This window comes from Thamnophis elegans, chromosome 7 (genome assembly GCF_009769535.1).
Source record: "Thamnophis elegans isolate rThaEle1 chromosome 7, rThaEle1.pri, whole genome shotgun sequence".
NCBI lineage: Eukaryota > Metazoa > Chordata > Lepidosauria > Squamata > Colubridae > Thamnophis > Thamnophis elegans.
The window spans coordinates 54,024,964-54,045,360 of record NC_045547.1 but is presented as its reverse complement, the minus strand read 5'-3'; the positions used below and the strand labels follow the sequence as shown (position 1 = coordinate 54,045,360).

Sequence of the window (20,397 nt, the reverse complement as noted above, 5' to 3'; positions counted from 1 at the left end):
CCGCTGAACTTTATGCCAAATTGTCTAAGTGTGAGTTTCACCAGGCTAAGATTGACTACCTCGGTTACCGCATCTCTCCCGCTGGCATTGAGATGGACCCTGGAAAAGTGAAAGCGGTCACTGAGTGGGAAGCACCCCGAACACGCAGGCAGTTGCAAAAAATTTTGGGTTTTGCTAACTTCTACCGTCAGTTCATTCCTTCTTTTGCCAAAATTGCACTTCCTATCACAAATTTGTTGAAGTCCAAGGGTGGGCCTAGACCTAAGCCTAGCAAACCACTGGATTAGACCATGGAATGCCAAGCTGCTTTCGAAAGACTAAAACGCCTGTTCGCTGCAGAGCCTGTCCTCAGACATCCCGACATGGACAAGCCTTTTGTCGTCCAAGCTGATGCCAGTGATGTCGCCGTTGGGGCCGTCTTGCTACAAGCCAACGACCACGGTGACTTACAACCATGCGCCTACACCTCTCGCAAGCTCACAGACACTGAGAGACGTTGGGCCGTTTGGGAGAAGGAAGCGTTTGCGGTGCGATGGGCCCTAACCACATGGCGCCATTTTCTGGAGGGCGCTAAGCACCCTTTTGAGGTGTGGACTGACCACAAGAATTTGGAGGCGTTGAGGACCCCGCGCCGTCTATCCCCTAAACAAATGCGATGGGCCCAACATTTCAACCATTTCAATTTCACGCTCAAGTACATCCCTGGAGGAAAACATTTCATGGCTGACGCTTTGTCCAGACTTCCCCAGTACAACTGCTCCAAACTGAGTGTTGTTCAAACTGTTGTTCCCACTTCCAGCCTGGCGGCTCCGGAGGTCACTCACCAGCAAGCACGTTCGAAAGTGGAGGTGCCTCAAGATTTTCTGTCTGACCTCAAATGTGCCCTTCCCCAGGACGACTGGTTCCAGAAACATCAAGATGAGTGCACTGTGAGGGACGATCTACCGTGGATCGGCGCCAAGCTTTATGTACCCGCCTCTCTTCGTCTCGTCGTTCTCCAACGGGCTCACGATTCCAAGTTGGCGGGTCACTTTGGATTCGTCAAAACCTTACATCTAGTCAAGAGGCAATTCTGGTGGCCCTCTTTGAAAAAGGACATTGAACTTTATGTGGCCAGTTGCCCGGTTTCTGCTGCCTCTAAGAGGCTGCCTGGGAAACCACAGGGGCTGCTCCAGTCTGTGGCACGACCTGTCGCCCCTTGGAAGGAAATTTCGATGGACTTCATTGTCGAGCTTCCTGAGAGCCAGGGGCACACCGTCATTTGGGTCGTTACGGACTTATTTTCCAAACAAGTTCATTTTATACCTTGCCACAAGATTCCTTCTGCTAAGGCTCTCGCCAAACTCTTCATCTCCCACGTTTACCGGTTGCATGGAGTGCCTGATCGTATTGTTTCTGATAGAGGGGTCCAATTCACCTCAACCTTCTGGAAGGAGTTTCTTAAACGCATTGGCTCCGCCCAGGGCCTTAGCTCCACCCACCACCCTCAGACTAACGGGGCCTGTGAGAGGACTAATTCTGTTCTAGAACAGTACTTACATTGTTTCATTAATTATCAGCAGGATGATTGGGTGGACTTGTTGCCGCACGCTGAAGTGGCCTACAACAATTCTGTTCATACCAGCACTGGTTTTACCCCTTTCCGGGTTGTTTTTGGTCAGGACTTTGTTCCTATTCCTGAGTTGCCTCGTGACCAGCCGCAAGTTTCTTCCGTCGCTGATTGGAGTGAGCGTCTCAGCCGTGTTTGGCCTTTGACTCTTGCTACGTTGGATGCTGCTCATCGCGCTCATAAGAAACAAGCTGATAAGAAGCGTGCTCAGCCTTATCAGTACAAGGAGGGTGACTTAGTCTACTTGTCCACAAAGTTCCTTCAGACCACTCAAAAATCCAAAAAATTGGGGCCTAAGTATGTTGGTCCTTTCCCCATCCTCAAAATCATCAATCCTGTTTCCGTTCGTTTGCAACTGCCTAAGCATCTCAATCGTGTTCATCCCGTGTTCCATGTTAACCTCATTAAGCCTGTTCATGTTTCAACTTTACGTCCGCCTGCTACTCCTCCTCCTCCTCCATTGTTGATTGATGGTGAACAACACTTTGAAGTCCGTGAGATTTTGGACTCCTGCAGGCGGCGTAACCGCATCCAGTACTTGGTTGCTTGGAAACATTTTCCCCCCTCCCACACGGAATGGGTTGACAAGTCCCATGTTCGTGCTCCCCGACTACTTCGGAAGTTTTATGCTGCTTATCCTGACAAGCCTTAATTTTCTCTCTTCCCCCCCCCCCCAATTTTTCTTCTCTGTTTTGTTGTTCATCTGTCTGTCTGTGTTTTTTTCGTTTTACAGGCCTGATCGCCTTTTTTTTCGGGGGACGGCCGGATGTCAGCTTCTGCTTTGCTATCGCTTCAGCTGCCATGAACCGGGGAGGGTGGGAGGGGTTACTAATTGTGCTGGTGGACGTTTCTGGAGTCTACCGATTGATTGGACTACGCATGCGTGGGTGTTTCCCGCCAGCTCTAACGGCACCGACATTCCATCTTCGTGGTGCCTTTTGAAGTTATCTTGCACCTGACATTTGGAAGACTTATGATTGGACTGGGTCTATGATGCCAAGGGGTGGGGAATGGGCTATTCTATATATCAACTGTTTTCGCGCCTAATTAACCAGACTTCGCTATGCATTGCCTTTAACCATTTTTAATTAGTAAAAGTACATTTGATTTCTACGCATGGAGTCTCATGGTCATTCTTTCCTAATTAACTAATGGAGAGGAACTGATAGCTATGTAGCCAGCTGACCAATTTGTGTGGCAGCCAAAAGACACCAAGGCAAAATGCCAGAACTGTTACAGAAGTTAGCCAAGCCCATAGCACCCTGGAAGGAGATAGCTATGGATTTTATTGTCAGACTACCAGAAAGTGCAGGGAATACTGTCATTTGGGTAACAGGCTTATTTTCAAAACAGACACATTTTATACCATGACAAAAGATCCCAAATGCCAAAGGTCTAGCCAGGTTATTCCTGATACACATTTATCACCTTCATGGAGCCCCGCAGAGAAGACTGGAGGTCTCAGCACCTCTGGAGGGATGTTTATGATGGCCATGTGGAATATCTTACTTTAATGTCTAACTAGAGATAGCCATGGGAACGTGTGTTTTATTTGACTCTCAGGGCAGAAGAGTTAGGAAACATCTTCGCACTTGTGTATTGGTCAGAATCTGCATTCGGACAAAGGGGAGGGGTCATTATCAGCTTAATCCCATTTGTATACCGTAAAGGGTTTCAGATGCTGCTTTTCCTCTAATGGTTTCCAACCTGCTTGATTAAAGGCTCCTTTTGAAATAATCCGTTTCAAGAGTCTTTACTTTCTTAAGTTAGGAGAGGAGCCATTACAGTGGCTTTGAAATGGTTTGGGAAACTCTTTGCATAGGTATATACAAATGGAGAAGCTTGAAGAATTATTGTGGGCTATATGTTTTATTTCACTTTACTAACATTTCATCCCTTTTACTACATCTCTGTTATATATGCAGTACTCTCTGGATTTAAATAACATTTTCCATTCTTTCATATTCACAGTAATTCCTACTTTATTTCTCCTCTATACATATTTAATAAGATATATGGTGTTGGGCAATATGAAATTGTATCCTGACAACTTGGAGACTGTTTGAGTCAGCCTTTTTGATCCATTTCATTTCCCTCCATATATTAAAGTTGCATCCAGGGCTGGGAAAATTAAGATTCAATTGTGTAACTTCCCAAATGATTAAAGTCTTAATTCTCCATGAAAGATATAAATGGGCAACCCATGAAATTTGACTCCCCCCCCCAAATAGAGCCTACAGTAACTGAATGCTATAATCCAACATTGTCTTATGGGATTTCTTCCTTTTAGTCTTAGAAGACCTGAAACAAATTGTTGTTCCCAATTATGGAACAGTCCCTGGCCAGCAAGCTCTTCATATGCCTGAATTGGTAGGTACTAATTCATTATTCTTATAAAATTTGTCATATAGTTCATATAAAGATATGCAAATAAATTTGAATTTCTCCTAGGATATTTTAGATTTGGGTTGTAGAATTAAAATTGTTTAAAGCACTTTTTTAATGTGGCCTTTAGCATTAAAATTTCTGAATAATGTAACCATTGGGGCAATATGAAATAGTAGTAATTTTATATTTCAGATTCGAATTTGTACTTTGTTATTTTTTCATTTTATATGTTTTTTAATCACTACTAGCCACCCAGTCTCATATATTTGAGATAGGCAGGTATATAAATTGAGTTAAAGATATTTAGATACATGGCTATCACTATTGTTTGAAGAACTGGAGTCAACTTAAATTACTTTTAAAAATATTCATTCAAAAAAATTCTCAAGGCATGCCAGAAACCAGAAACAGGTGACTCTAGGACTAGCATTATATTTTTGTATTGCTCATATGCCCACTGAATTATGTATTACCTTCCCACCAAAATGGTATCTATTACTCTACTTGAATTTGCATGCTTTTGAACTGCTAATGGGCAGGAGCTGGATCAGGAATGGGATTTCACCCGGCTCTCAGGTTTTGAACCTGGGCTTTCTAACCGACAAACTCAGTATCTTTACCACTGAGCCATAGCACAAATTCAACAAAATTCAGCAAAACCAATGTAATATATACAATTTGCATTTAAAAACTGAAACTGAAAAATGGAACCAGAAAAAATGCTCACAGTGCACAACACTTTTCTTTTTTAAACCCAGAATATGCAATTTATAAGGTTTATTACAACAAACCTTATAGCAATAAACTACAATTGAAAGCTGCCTCTTCCCATTCTTGTATTGGAATTCAGCCATCCCAAATGGACATTGAATGCAAATGCAATAGCATATTTGATCTAGGCAAGTAACTAGGGTCCAGCAGCAAGAACTAGCTCTGAGCAAATGATGCAATAATTTCTGCCTCTCCATCATCATCCTAGTCTCTTCTCAACTAGTCTTGGACAATAAGAAAGGAAAGGAATAATTTACTGGTTATACAACACTGTTACAACACAAATAATTATGTTTTGTCTGAATCTAGCAAGAAACTAGAATTTAGAAGTAATGTTTGACTAGAAGTCTCAGAACATAGATGGTTTCTCCTTAGTTCACAATACACAAAATAGTTATTGAGAATATTTTTTTCATACTTGGAAAACTTTGCAAATCCATATCATATATGAATTTGAGTAAGCTAACCAAATACTAGATGGAAAACTTCAGATATTTTGTTTTCTTCTATTTATTCCCCTGTGAAGACCGATTCAACATATATTTGGCTGAAATATTAACACATTCAGTATGGATTTCAGTATTTGGGAGTGTGACATGTTTTTCAGGCATCTCTTTCTAGGACTCTGCTAACGTACTTTTGCTCTCCTCAGCTAATCAACCACATATATTTTTATTCTCAAATTATATTAGGTATATTAATATTTATATAGGTATTAATATTTATTCCAGGTAGAGTTTGATCTGAATCCTGACTCTCTGTACTTCAATGATGGCCAAAGAAAAGTTGACTATGTCTTAGTATATGAAGATGAAAGTAAAAGGGAAAGTCAAAATACTTTTCATAAAAAGCGAAAGGTATGAATTGCTTTTTATTTGATGGTGCTATTGAGAAAGTTTTAGTACTTATGACACGTTCTCTTAATTCATTAATTTAGATAGATTCCTCTTAAAATTCTGGTAATTACTAAAAAGGTTCCTCTTTTGTTTGTCTCAATTCCACTAAGATGAGTAAGATTTAATAACACTTATATAATTTCAGGCAGGAGGAGGATTTGATCAATGTTCCATAGCTTTCTTGGAACTGAACCATGTCAGAATGCATATTTAAATGTCAATAACATTAAAAAAGAAGAACAAAATCAAACAAGCCAGAATACAGTATTTATTTATTTTTTACAAACAATGTGTAAATATATTTAAGGCAAGAATAGACAATAAAGAACAAAAATAATAACAAGTCAGTGAAGCAAAATGTATACATATATTACAGTAATATGTAAAGATTACTACAAGTTAAACTTTGCCCTAAAGGAATCATATTTCTCCCTTTCTCCCTTTCCATGGCCAGGAATTCTTTGGCATGAAAAGAACCATTCAACCGCATGTTTTTTTCCAATTTAAATTCAGAATAATGAAAATTTCATATGATTCTATGCAAATCAGTCATTATTAAAGCTAAAATAGGGAAATAAAAAGGCTCAAATATCACTATCTTGTAAGAGTCAGCTGCATCAGCATGTATGCTCTGATCAGCATCCTATTTTGCATTAGAATAACAATAGCACTTAGACTTGTACTTTATAACCCTAAGTGATTTACAGAGTCAGCATATTGCCCCCAATAACCTGGATCCTCATTTTATTGACCTTGGAAGAATGGAAGGCTGAGTCAATCTTGAGCTATTCAGAATTGAATTTCTGGAGAGAGCAGTGAGTTAGCCTGCAGTACTGGATTCTAACTACCGCTCCCAAGGCTCTTTTTCAAGAATCTTGAAGTCAAAATGGATTAAATGATAAAAACTAACATTTGGTTTTAGTTTTTATTTAGGATTTACTATAGCAAGTTTCAGACCAGGTTTACAATGGGGAAAAAAAGTCCTAATCAATTTTTTTCTGCCATTATGCTGTTAAAAATACAAAGATAATTAGGAAAGGAGTTGATCTAGTAGTTTTATGGCATCTAAATATTGCATGTTTTATCCATCTTGAAATCTGATTAGACCAGTGGTGGGTTTCCATTATTTTACTACTGGTTCGCTCGTGCGCACACACAAGCTCTTGCATGACACTTCTGCAGAAGCTTTGCGCATGTGCAGAAGCATCCGGGTGGGTGGACAGAGCCTCCCGCCGCCTCCACTACTGGTTCATCTGATGTGGGCCGAACTGGCGGAAACCCACCTCTGGATTAGACTTTAATCAATGGCTTTTTTAGGACTGGAAAGGCAGTTATTCAACTTTTGGAAAGTTCCACTGATTTTGATAACTATATACAGCTATTGTACTGTCCCTCAATTTTTTTAGTTTTTCAAAAATGGGAACAATCTAAATATTGCATTATTACATTGTGAAATTTGGGTAATTTTATACAGGCTTTTCATTTTTATTAATCTGCTTTGTTTGTGGCTAAAATGCTATATTTGTAGGTATATTGATTCATTTATTGGCTTAATCATAGAGTTATGGCAGCTTACATTAGATCCAAAATTACCATGATCAAAATAATTATTTAAAAATTCTAATTATTAACATCTAAGGTGTTATCAACTAAAATGTCCATACTAAAGATAGCAGTAAAACATCCATAGTAAAGTTATAATGAACAGTCATAGAAACAATAAACAATATAACATCCATGATACAATATTTTATGTTAATAGATCACATCAAAATATTAATTAACCTGAAATAGCAGCCTTACAATAATCATAAATACTGTGTCGGTCATTAATCAAACGATTTCTGAAATAGCATAGTCTTATCAATGTTTTGGAAGGCCCACAAAAGATGAACCAATCCAGATTCTAGATACACAGGTTTTATGTTTTAACTGGAACAGTATTAACCCATATTAAAACATTGTAAGGTAAAAATGTTGCATTTATTTTGTTCCTAATTTTATATTTTAAAATAAGTACAATCATATGGAAACATAATCACTGTCACATGGTTGCAAGCAGGAGTAGGTTCCGGCTGCTGCTACTGCTGGTTCACTCAGGGATGCGCTGCACTTGTGTGCAAAGCATGTGCATGCTCTTGATGTGCACTACATGCGCATGTGCAGTACTAAAAAAAGCTTCTGTGCATTTGCAGAAGCAAAAAACAAGATGGTGGTGCCTATGGAGCCACCGAGAGAACTGATTCAGGGGTGTGGCAGGCCAAGTTACTACCTACCATATTTTTGGGAGTATAAGATGCACCTTTTCCCCTCAAAAAAGAGGCTGAAAATCTGGGTTCGTCTTATACACAGAATACAGCATTTTTTGCCTCCTGAAACCCTGCCCCTGCACCAAAATGGCCGTACATAGCCTTTAGGAGGCTTCCGGAGTGATCCTGGAGGCTGGGGAGGGCAGAAATGAGTGAAACGAGTGTACGCTCTGCCAGCAGCTAGCCCACAACCATAGAGCATATGCCCAGAGTGGTCACTGCTGGAAGATTTGGTTTGGAAGTTACTGAAAAAGTCATGCGGTGGCGGCAGCAGAGGTGCCCTGGCTCTGCAGAGAGAGCAGGGTCAAGGCATCGTGAGGCTGGGAGGCGTGCAAGCAGGAGCGGAACAGCCGCTCATGCAACCCCCCCCTCCAGCCATGCAGAGTGCCTTTCACTAGCATTTCAAAGGAGCCAAGCCACAGAAGCCGGGCGGCAGCAAACAGGCGGCTTAGTGATACCCCTAAGTCAGTGAATGGTGCTGTGCCCGGCTGGAAAGGGGGTTTCTGGGTGGCTGCTCATGAGCGTGGTCATTTCATGGCTGTTGTGTTGCATTGCTGCGACAGCGCAAAACAGACATTTGCCCATGAGGCTGTGTCCAGCTCTTTGGGAGCCCACTCGCAAGAGAGCAGCCGCCCAGCAACCCCAAAACAATAAACCCTCGCCTCATAATAAGGCCTAGGCCATATTTTGTGGGTAAAAAGAAAATAAGACCCTGTCTTATTTTCGGGAAAACATGGTAGGTTCTCTTTACTTCCTTGTTCTTCTTCCCTTGTGAAGTATTTTTCATAGAATTCTTGCACTTTTTCTATGTTATCTATTTTATATCTTTTTTCTTGCCAAGAAACCTATATCTCTTCCAGTACCAAACATCTGTACATTATTCTGTTTTTATTTAACTGATTAGTAAAAAATTGGTACCATCTATGTTGTTCCCTGACTCTCCATGGTATCTGTTTATGAGTAATCATCTCTTTTCCCTTGTATGTTATTATCCCTTCTCTTTTTTTTTTTTTTGTACACTTTGTCTCTAGTTGTTCTTTTGGCAAATCTTACATGCACTTCTTTTAGTAGTCTATGTCTACTGGCATAATTGGTGTGTACACAATAAACCTCATCAATGCCTATTGTCATCTCTTGTTCCTTTCTCTGTAAAATTTCAGCAAAAATTTTGGTCATTTTTCCTTTCAGGTCTTCCTCTTTTTCTTCAACTATGTTTTGAAATCTTAGATAATATGAAGCTCTTTCCATTTTAAGGAAGGTTATTGATTCTTCTAACTCTTTATTAACGTGTATATTTCAACTCCATTTTTTCCATCCTCTGATCTGTATGTTCTATTTTTGTTTTGATGTTCTGAATTTTCTGTTCATTGATTGTCATGGTGTTCTGTATCTTTTCAATTTTGTCATCCATGTTTTTGATATCTCCTCTCAATTCTCCCATTTCGTTTTTAATTTCCTCATGGTTCTTCCACGTCTCTTCGTGATTTGTTGCTATCGCTTCTTGGGTTTTTGTTATTGCCTCTTGTATCATCTGGAGCATCAATTGCATACTTTGCATTGTTTGTGCCTGTCCCGCTGTTCCTGCTGCCATTCCGCTTTTCTCCAGTCCCAATGCACTCTTGATAGATCTTTGGTTTGAGGGTGAGGATGCTGCTGATGCAGAGTTGGATATTGTTTTTTCCCCTGTCTTTGTTAAAATAGTACTAGTTTCCATCTTTATCCCTTGGTTTATCCTAGTCCACAGTTGCATACGTTCTTCTTTATTTCTATTTTATTGCAAGTATCAGTGATTATATATATCAATAATTCACAATAATTAACCATTCTTATTATCACATTTCAGTATGTAGACTATCCTATATATTATTCTATTTTTAATCCTCGACTATTATATATCACAGAATTATATATCACACTATTATCTTATGCAAATAAATATCTCTCAGTTATACAGATACTCAGTTCTATTAATCAGCCTCTCTATGATTTTCTTTCAGTAATTCCTCTTTCTTTCTTTTTTCCCCAGTTTCTTCTAGTTCTTAATATTACTTATGTATTCTTATTATAGATTTATATGTATGTATGTATGTATATGTGTGTGTGTATGTGTGTATGTAATTGTGTTTTTTTGAAATCCGTTGGAAATTAATACGTTTGTGAGGGTGTGTAATTCAGTTTTCAGGTGGTCTTTGCCAGCTAGGCGTTTGGTTCTGGAGATGAGGGTCTTGCTACGGAGTTGATAGTGGTTGGTGTGTTTTTTTTCTGGCAGATGGTGTGTCCTAGGGAGCCATTGGGTTTTTTGTAGATTAGGACATCCAGAAAGGGAAGTTGGTTGTTAGCTTCTATTTCCATAGTAAATTGTATTTTGGAGTGTAGGCTGTTGAGATGTGTGAGGAAGTTGTCCAGTTTTTCTGGACACAATATCAATACAGCCTTCAGCACTGACCAAAAAATACCCAACATCTGAAGAAACCCCAAAGACAAGATCCAGCTAGAAAACCAAGGAGTCTATGAAATACCATGCAAAATCTGCCCAGCCACATACATTGGACAAACTAATAGGAGAATAAATGCATGCATCACAGAACACAAAAACACAGTCAGAAAAGAAGAAAAAACTTCCTCCCTGTTCCAGCACCTTAAAGCAACAGGGCATTAAATTGATTTTGAAGGAACCAAATTACTCTCCAAAACTGAACACTTCAACAAGAGAATAATTATGGAAATTATTGAAATAGAGGAACACTCCCACAACATGAATAAATGTGATGATGCCTCCTGCCTACCAGACATCTGGAAACTAGCCCTAATCAATAAACGAGTCCCAGCCACAAAAACTGACACAGGACCCAGAACAACACAGGACACTATCACCAATCACCCTCCCCAAACATCAATTCCATCAACCAATCAAGATGTGACAACACAGCCAACCAATCCATTTAAAGCAACAAAGGCAACATTCCACACACATAGAAAAACAGCAGCTCTGATCATGCTTTGCTCGCATAAGCATGAAGCCAAAGGCATCAGCCTGAAAATGACGAGTGTGACCTCGTCGAAATGTTGCCAAGATACTGTCCATCTTATACGGGAAAAGACCTGAATATGCCAAGGCTGCATACCTATACCCATGAAAATCTACGAATATATATATATGAATATATATATATATATATGAATATATATATATGAATGAATATATATATATATATATATATATATATATATATATATATATATATATATATATATATAAAATTTAGAATATCAATCGTAGCTGGATTTCCCTTATCAGTTAATATTAATGTTTAATTATATCTTTATCCTCCATGTTTGTCTTCTGCTTTTCTTTTTCCCCTTATGTCACTGTCAATTGTTCTTACATCAGCCTTTACAGCTCAAATTTATAATCCACTAGATGTCGCCCTCTTCTCAGTACCACTGTTCATTCTGTTAATCACAGCCAGTAATCACAGCATGGCCCAGAGGCAAAGAGAGAGAAGAAGAGGAGACAAGAAAAGAAATTTCTCCAACAGTTCCAAAACAAAGCTTTTTCTATTGTCCCCTGTCCAGTTCCAACTCCCAAGGAAAAGAAGTACTATATATTTATAACACACACACACAGAGACACACACACACACATATACAAATCCTTGAGGTCTTCATTACCTGGATTTATTATTCATGATTGGAACTCTGTTCAAAGTTCGGCTATTCTTTGGAACAAAAAAGAAAAAACAACAACCAGCCCAACTCTGTCAGGTGTTCTCATCAGCCCATATATCCCAATCCCATTGTAAACACCGGTTTTTACTGCTTTCTCTTCACTCTCCTATCAGGCGTCCCTCTGTGATCACTCCTCTTCTGCTATTCACGCTGCCACTTTCCACTCCCCGCCTCTGCTCTCACTGCTTTTCGGCACTAATCTTGACTGTAAAAACAGTCTTCACTACAGAGCTTTTTTTTTCAGCTTACCTGCTCCACCAATTTCAAGTTGTCCTCCTTTCTTGGGTTGTTGATGATAACAACTTCCTCAATTTTAACTGCTTTCTCTATTCACTTTCTCTTATGCAGCCGCCATCACTCCAGTCCTATCCAAATGACAGGATAGATCTTCATCAGTTTAGTGGGTCTATCCACTGGAGGTTTGCCTTACCACCCCAATGTCTTCAGAGTTTCCCCATGAATTTGCCGATCCCATCAGGTTCCGCAGAACTCAAAAGTGAGCCCAAACAAAGAAATTTGGGTTTCAGGTTACGGGAGCTGCCATTCCTCAACCCCAGCATGATGACGTCACTGCAGGAAGCTCTGTTTGTATTCTATTTGCTGACTTAAGTGGTCCATTTCATCCAATCTTTCTGTTATTTCCACCAGTTCATGTACATTTTGGTCTTTATTTCTCATTCTTTGCAAAATACGGTCTGTTTTCTGATTCATACCATCAATTAAGTTCAAAATATTTTGAAACATCAAGGCCGTCCAATTAAAAAGTTCTCTCATTCCCAGTGCTGTTCCTTCAACTCCAGACACAATGACAATAAATGTAGGGTAAACAATCACGCCTCAATCAAATCCAGCAAACAGGGAGTCCAAGATCCTGGGAGTATGCGTTGATATATAAGACTCTCCTCTCCTGATATTTATTTCACTCAATCTCCATTTTTTCAAAACAAAATCAATTTTCCAGAGGAATCAATCCCAGCAATTACTCAGTACTCTGATAATGCTAAGGGCTCACTCATATGGTTCTTCTTCATTCCACCCTTCTCTCTTTATTTGCCCTCCCTCCTCTTCTTCTACTGTATCTTTGAAATGAGAAACATGTTTCGTTCCATGAGTCAAGTTCTACAAGTCAAAATTTAAACCAACTTTATTATCCTGGTTGGGAAGGCAATTAAAACAAATGTTGATTGTCTTTATTGCAATTGTCAATGGTGGTTTGCTACAAACTTTATAACAGCTAATGAAAAAAAGATGCAAGTGAAGAAAAAAAGTACTTTCATAGTGCCAAATCATGATTATGATTAAATTCAAAACTGTGTTCAATAGCTATAGCAAAAATTCCAATTTAAAAGAAAAATCTAACTTTCTAATTAAATTGATTTTTATTGACTAGTTTTACTAAATACATCTAATAAATCAAATTTTATTTAATTTCTTCAAAAACTGAAATTCTTGGTTTCTATAATTCTATGCATTAATTGCTGAAGGTTAAATTCTAAATTTTGTTTTAGTGATAAATAAAATTAGTTGAAACAATGTTTTATTTTTGTTAAAATGTTTTCATTTCTTTTGAAAGATATGAATCATTAAAAAGTTTCACAATTTTAACCAATTTTAACAGAGGAAGAGACAAGTCTATGAGTCAAACCTGATAAGCCGTGGTTTGCAGCTTGAAGCCACGAAGTCAGTGAGTACAGTCCATTATGCTTTTTAAAAATATATCTACAGTATATCTATATCTATTAAAAAGAAATGAATTTATGCAGAAGTATAATATATGCATTTATATACATTTATATAAATATTACATATTTTGTATTTTATATACTTTGTACATTCATGATTTATAAATTGCTTTTTTAATAATTTGAGGAGATAAATCAATGTGATTAAACAAACAAACAAACAAACAAATAAATAAATAAAGGGGTAATAAATCTACTATCTTAAGATGCCTTTCCTCTGCAGTGTAGCATAGGCATTAGAGGTTGGACTGGAAAATAAATTATACTCTCTTCTGTAATCAAACTGTCAACAAGCTACTCAGTTCATAGGACTTACCACCCCTTTTGCTTGTGCTGGCAACCTATGACAATACATCTATCCTTTGTTTTTGTGTTAAAAGTTTATTCTGTGTCTGAACTAGCAAGATTGTTAAGGGGTTGTGCATGCTTAAGATATGATTGCAAAAATCTTTGAGCCTCAAACAAACACAATCTTTCTCTGCTATTCATTCACACAGCCTTTGGTTTTTCAGGCATTTAAAAAGATTCTGCTTTAGTGAACTGCACAGACATGCCATGCTTGCAGAACGTCCAGAAACCTTTTGTATCAATTTTAAGCATATGCAGCCCTAGTGACTATATCATTACAAAAAAGAAACCGATTCAGTTTCTATAAATTCTGATTCAAATTGAACATAAATTGCAGTCTTTTAAATACCCATCCATAAATATGCTGAAATGAAGTGTTATATAAATGTCCCTTTTTAAATTCACACTTTATAGCAGGGATGTCAAACTCACATCGTCATGACTGAGTCACGTGATGTATTGGGACTCCCCCCCCTTTCACATCTAGCCCACAGGCTGGGAGTTTGACAGCCCTACTTCATTTCTTCTTAGTCCCACTTATATTGTAGGCTAATAAGATCAATGTTATATATTATTTGAAACTCAGATTATCACAGGAAGCAGTAAAATTAAGAAAAAGTAAAGGCTTATGTTCAAATTGGTAATATTTATGATTATAAATCAATTGTATGCTGGTTCCATCATCAGGAAATGTTCATCAATGAAAACATTTTCAGAATGGCAATCATGCTCACAGAATAAATTTACAGTCACAACTAATAATATTGTACTATTTATACAACTTTGCTTGTAATGTGTTTCACACATATTTTGATTAAAGGAATTGTGTTCCATTAGCAAATGAAATCTACCATGAAATCTTAATCACATAAGCGGTATCTAATTTATATACTTATATGTATTGTCAGCTGATTGGGAACAATGATCATTGTCTTGTCAAATTTAATTTATTTGAATGTAGACAATTTCTAAGGAAATATACATACTACATTTGAGTTCAAAAGCAGAAAGGAATTAGTAAAACAGAAAATGAAAATGAAAAATGTTAAGTCTGTTTGGATTGCTTAGAAATTACTGAATTCCATAATAACAGCTAGAATATTGTTACATTGCAACTTATAAAGGTTGCACCAAAAGATAACATTTTAAGGAGATTAATAATGAAAGCATGCAGGTCAAAAGTACAAAAATTATTTAGATATAACACAGTAGGAAACTAGATACAGAAATGTAGGATAGTTGGATAACTAGGAATTTAAGTCAACAATAAAGATATATTCAGATTTGAATATACAGTACGTATTTGAATGAATGATTTGCTTCATTTGGCTTTGACCACAGTTCTCAATGCACAGTCATGTTACTGGGTGGGCATGGCCAACTTGGAAAATGAGGTGAAACTCACTTAATGCTCTTGCTTAGCAACAAAAATTTTGGACTCAATTGTGATCATAAGTTTTCTTTCTTTCTTTCTTTCTTTCTTTCTTTCTTTCTTTCTTTCTTTCTTTCTTTCTTTCTTTCTTTCTTTCTTTCTTTCTTTCCATCCTTCCTTTTGTCTCTCTTTCCCTGTCAGCCTCTACTTTCCTTGCTTGCTATCGGCTGCAATAGAAACTGGGAGGGAGGAGGTTTGAGATATTTGGGAGGGGGAATTACTGGTGCTGGAGGAGTATGAAGAAGTGAGTTTTGTTCTCACCATCTTCTGTGCATGCTGGTAGCCTGTGTTTGGACTTGGTCAAGGCCAACCATCTCGCATACCAACTTGATGAGGCTTTTTGAAGATACACCGCACATGACACCTTAGGGAGGTGCAGATTGGACATTGGGTTGGGGAATTGGGGGGAGAGTGCTGGATAAATGTTTAATATGTACATTTTTGTGACTTTTTGGCTCTGATCTTGCTTTCCTTTTTGCTGCTTTCAATTCATATCTAGTAAAAGTATTTTTATCTCTATTCAAATGGAGTTGAAGTTTTTCTTTCTTGGATATTATAATATAATACAATACAATACAATACAATAGCAGAGTTGGAAGGGACCTTGGAGGTCTTCTAGTCCAACCCCCTGCCTAGGCAGGAAACCCTATACCATTTTAGATAAATGGCTATCCAACATCTTCTTAAATACTTCCAGTGTTGGGACATTCATAACTTCTGGAAGCAAACTTTTCCACTGATTAATTGTTCTAACTGTCAGGAAATTTCTCCTCAGTTCTAAGTTGCTTCTCTCCTTGATTAGTTTCCACCCATTGTTTCTTATTCTACACTCAGGTGCCCTGGAGAATAGTTTGACTCCCTTTTCTTTGTGGCAACCCCTGAGATATTGGAACACTGATATCATGTCTCCCCCAGTCCTTCTTTTCATTAAACTAGACATATCCAGTTCCTGCAAACGTTCTTCATGTTTTAGTCTCCAGTCCCCTAATCATCTTTGTTTCTCTTCTCTGCACTCTTTCTAGAGTCTCCACATCTTTTCTACATCGTGGTGACTAAAACTGACTGCAGTATTCCAAGTGTGGCCTTAAAGTGGTATTAACACTTTACGTGATCTTTATTCTATCCCTCTGTTTATGTAGCCTAGAACTGTGTTGGCTTTTTTGGCAGCTGCTGCACACTGCTGGCTCATATGTAAATTGTTCCACTAGGATTCCAAGATCCCTCTCACAGTTATTACTATTGAGCCCTTTACCACATATACTGTACCTGTGCATTTCATTTTTCTTGCCTAAATGTAGAACCTTACACTTTTCACCATTGAATTTCATTTTATTAGATAGTGCCCAATGTTCACGTTTGTCAAGATCCTTCTGTGTCTTAAGCCTATCTTCTGGAGTGTTGGCTATTCCTGCCAGCTTGGTGTCATGTGCAAATTTGATGAGTTCCCCCACCGATCAGCATTTAACAAACAGAGAGCTAATATTCATTCTGGCTCCATCTTATGGCTTCTTGAGGTAACAGTATCCAATCACATTTACAGCAGTACTTAAAGAAACAGTACTACTATCATGGCTTATATATTGCTAACCCAACTGTTAGCTTACATACCTAACACCCTTATCCAAATCATTGATGAAGATGTTGAAGAGTACTGGACCCAAAACAGAGCCTTGGGGTACTCCACTGCATACCTCCCTCCATGTAGATGCAGTTCCATTGAGGACTACACATTGAGTGCGGTTGGTCAGCCAGTTACAAATCCATCTGGTGGTGATGCTGTCTAACCCACATTTTTCTACTTTATCTAGTAGTAGGTTATGTCTACCTTATCAAATGCCTTACTGAAGTCCAAGTAAACTATATCAATGGCAGTCTTCTGGTCCACTAATTTTGTCACTTTGTCAAAGAATGCAATAAGATTAGTCTGGCATGATCTGTTTTTGACAAACCCATGTTGGCTTTTGGCTATTACTTTGTTTACTTCTAAGTGTTCGCTAATTTGTTGCTTGATTATCTTTTCCAGAATCTTTCCTGGTATTGAGGTCAGGCTGATGGGTCTATAGTTTCCTGGATCTATTTTTTTCCTGTTTTTGAAGATGGGAACCACAACAGCTCTTTTCCAGTCCTCTGGCAGTTCCACGGTGCTCCAGGATCTCTGAAAGATATAGTTCAGTGGTTCTGAGATCTTTTCTTCCAGTTCCTTCAGAACCCTGAGGTGTAATCCATCTGGTCCTGGTAATTTGAACTCATCTAGGGTAGACAGGTGCTCACTTACCATTTTCTTCCCTATTTCAACTTGTGTTCCTAATCTGATTTTTGTGGTGCTGTTTTTGATAGGTTGGACTGTTTTATCCCAGGGCCCATGGGAGTCTGACAACCAATCAGAATACAAGCTCAAGATCAAAGGCCAAAGAGGGCATAAAACCAGGGACTCGGCTTCTCTTCCTTCCTTGCTTTCCTTTCTCTTCTCTTCTCCACCAACATTGAAGCATGTGATCACCTTTTCTGTTCAGGACTCAAGCCATGTGGTCCTGTCCACCATTAAAACCATCCTTCCAAGCAGCCTCCATGTCTCCAGTGTCTTTTTCCCCACTTGGAGACAAACCCAGAAGGACATTTCTTCCAACAAAGTATCATAAGATTAGCTCTTTCAATGGTTCCAAACAGATGTTAAGATTATTCTTGAGATGTGGTATTTTTAAAATCTCAATATATTTTACTGCAGGTCATGGATGAAAAGCTGATCTTTGTAAAGGTGCATGCTCCTTGGGAAGTGCTGTGTAGCTATGCTGAAATTATGCACATCAAATTGCCTTTGCAACCTGATGATACGAAAACCCATGACTCAGCACTTACATGGATTAGCAGGTTCTTCAATGTAGATGAAAATGTCATCAACCCAGAACAGGATTTTTTTACTGCTGCATTTGAAAATGAACGTATTTCACACTTTTATATTCAGGACAAGGACTCTTTCTTCAATTCAGCAACTAGGAGCCGAATAGTAAGTTGTAGAATTTATTATTAAAACATGTATTTTTATGTGCAATATTAGACTAATGTTTATTTTGTTCTTCTGAATATCAAAGCAATATGTAAAAAATGCATTGCAGCATATAATATAATATAATATAATTAAGTAAATATCAAATGTTGGAAAATTAAGTGGCAGACAGAGTACAACCCACTAGTAGAATGAATAATTTGAATCAAATTGGTTCTCATTTCAGTCCAAAATATCTCCAGATGAAGCTGAGTAAGACTCTTTGAAACTGATGGATAAACTGATGTCAGCAAATATAGATAATATTGAAATATATGTACCAAGGGCATTTGCATAAGGCTGGTTTATATATGAAGTCAGTACTACCAATTTTTATTCCCATAATTTGTTTTGCAAAATTACAAAAATGAACATATGAACATCGGCAAATTATAATGTGCTGGCCATGATTTTTCAAAAGATTTTATTATGCAAAAGTTCATTTTCAAAGCTCTGTGTGAAAGTACTCTTAAAAAACAGAAAATCATACATTCACAAACTCTTTTGGTCTGCAAGACATGCCGTAAGAGTTATTATAGATGTTGTAGCCCACAAGAAACCAGGACCATATGCTTTAAAAACTGTATTTTTGAAAAGTCAAGCATTTGTTCACATGGCTGTGGAAGCATTCAAAGCACAAATAAAGAAAAACATATATTCAGCTACTAACCCCTAACTAAGACCTTTCCTTACTGCTGAGCTCTATGATTTACCATCATAGAGATTCAAAAAAAGTAAATGCTGTTTGCCACTATTACAAACCACTGCTATCACCTGATTTTCACCCAAGATAACAAAATCTAATAGTTTTTGCACTGTTTGAAGCTGCCTTTGGACAGTGTCATAATACATGGGAAAATACTATTTTAACAACTAAGGATGATTTATGCCTGTTTCATTCATAGACTGGAGAGAAGATGAAGGCAATATTATGGAGACATAGCAAACAAAAGTTGTTGCCAGGGATGTTTATGCCATAATTAGGAAAAGTATTTAAGAAGAACACTAGTAAATACCAAGAGAAAATTACAGCAGGAAGACATTTTGCCTAGTAACTATATGTACTCATAAGTATTGTCTCATAAATAATTTCCCACTTTTTAAGTCCATCCCCTGCTAATGAAGAAATTTGGGTTGGGGGGGTATTTCAGGTTTACTTTATTCTTTGTCGAGGAGAATATGCTATAAAAGATAATGTGAAAAAGTTTGGTATCAATAGACTTCTGGACTCTGGAATCTACAAGGCTGCTTTTCCACTCCATGATGTGAGTATAAAGAATTACCTTTTTCTTATACTGATATAAAATGTTAATCTTGTAATCTTTTTTAAGATGTACAAAATTCACTCTGTTATGCAAGCTCAACTAAAAACCTTCACAATGGACAACAACAAAGGAATGTATAAATTTTACATACTAAATTGTATTGAAATGATTATGTGTCAGCCTCTGCTTTGCTGCTGCTTCGGCTGTCATTGAAACAGGGAGGGGGGGCATGGTATCTGGGTGGGGAATCATTATGTGCTGGAGGAAGTTTCTAGATGCTGATCTGATCACCTTACTGCGCATGTGGAAGAAGGGAGTTTCCCACCAAGGACAACTGTCCAGCATTCCATCCTGATGATGACTTTTGAAGTTATCTCCCACCTGACAGTTGGGTGCATTATAATTGGACTATGAACGGGGGTGACAAGGGGAGGGGATTGAATTATACATGATATTATCCGCTTTTGCGCCTAATTAACCAGACTCAGCTTTGCTTTGCAACTGTTCGTTTATAATTAGTAAAAGTACACTTGATTTCAATTCAAATGGAGTCGAGTGGTTTCTTTCCTGATTACTAAATGAAGTCGATGCTGACTATAATCTGAGTCTCATTCGCACCCATCCCAGAGCTAACAGCTACTGAGGGGGTGCCCTCACAAGAAGAAAAGGAATGTCTTTGCATGTAAGCGACCAGGAGGAAGAACAGGGGGCAGCGGCAGCACCATCGTTAATGGAAAGACTGGCCAAACTGAGAGTGGATGAATCTGCCGTCCGTCCCAGATGGACATTGGTGTGTGGGACAGAAAGAGGACCCTGAGAAATTAGATGCTGGAGTTACAAGAAGGAGACCAAAGAAAAAACCAGC

General features: G+C 38.1%; 1 protein-coding gene across 1 annotated transcript in view; it reads left to right on the top strand.

Moving 5' to 3' along the window:
* ANO6 (anoctamin 6) overlaps nt 1–20,397 on the top strand; it is a 136,488-nt gene that overhangs the window by 39,767 nt on the left and 76,324 nt on the right. Inside the window, exons 4-9 of the mRNA XM_032221836.1 lie at nt 894–984; nt 3,900–3,979; nt 5,500–5,625; nt 13,321–13,386; nt 17,950–18,228; nt 19,419–19,532. Of these exons, the coding sequence (XP_032077727.1) occupies nt 894–984; nt 3,900–3,979; nt 5,500–5,625; nt 13,321–13,386; nt 17,950–18,228; nt 19,419–19,532 (756 nt within the window). The remainder of the gene's footprint in view (nt 1–893; nt 985–3,899; nt 3,980–5,499; nt 5,626–13,320; nt 13,387–17,949; nt 18,229–19,418; nt 19,533–20,397) is intronic.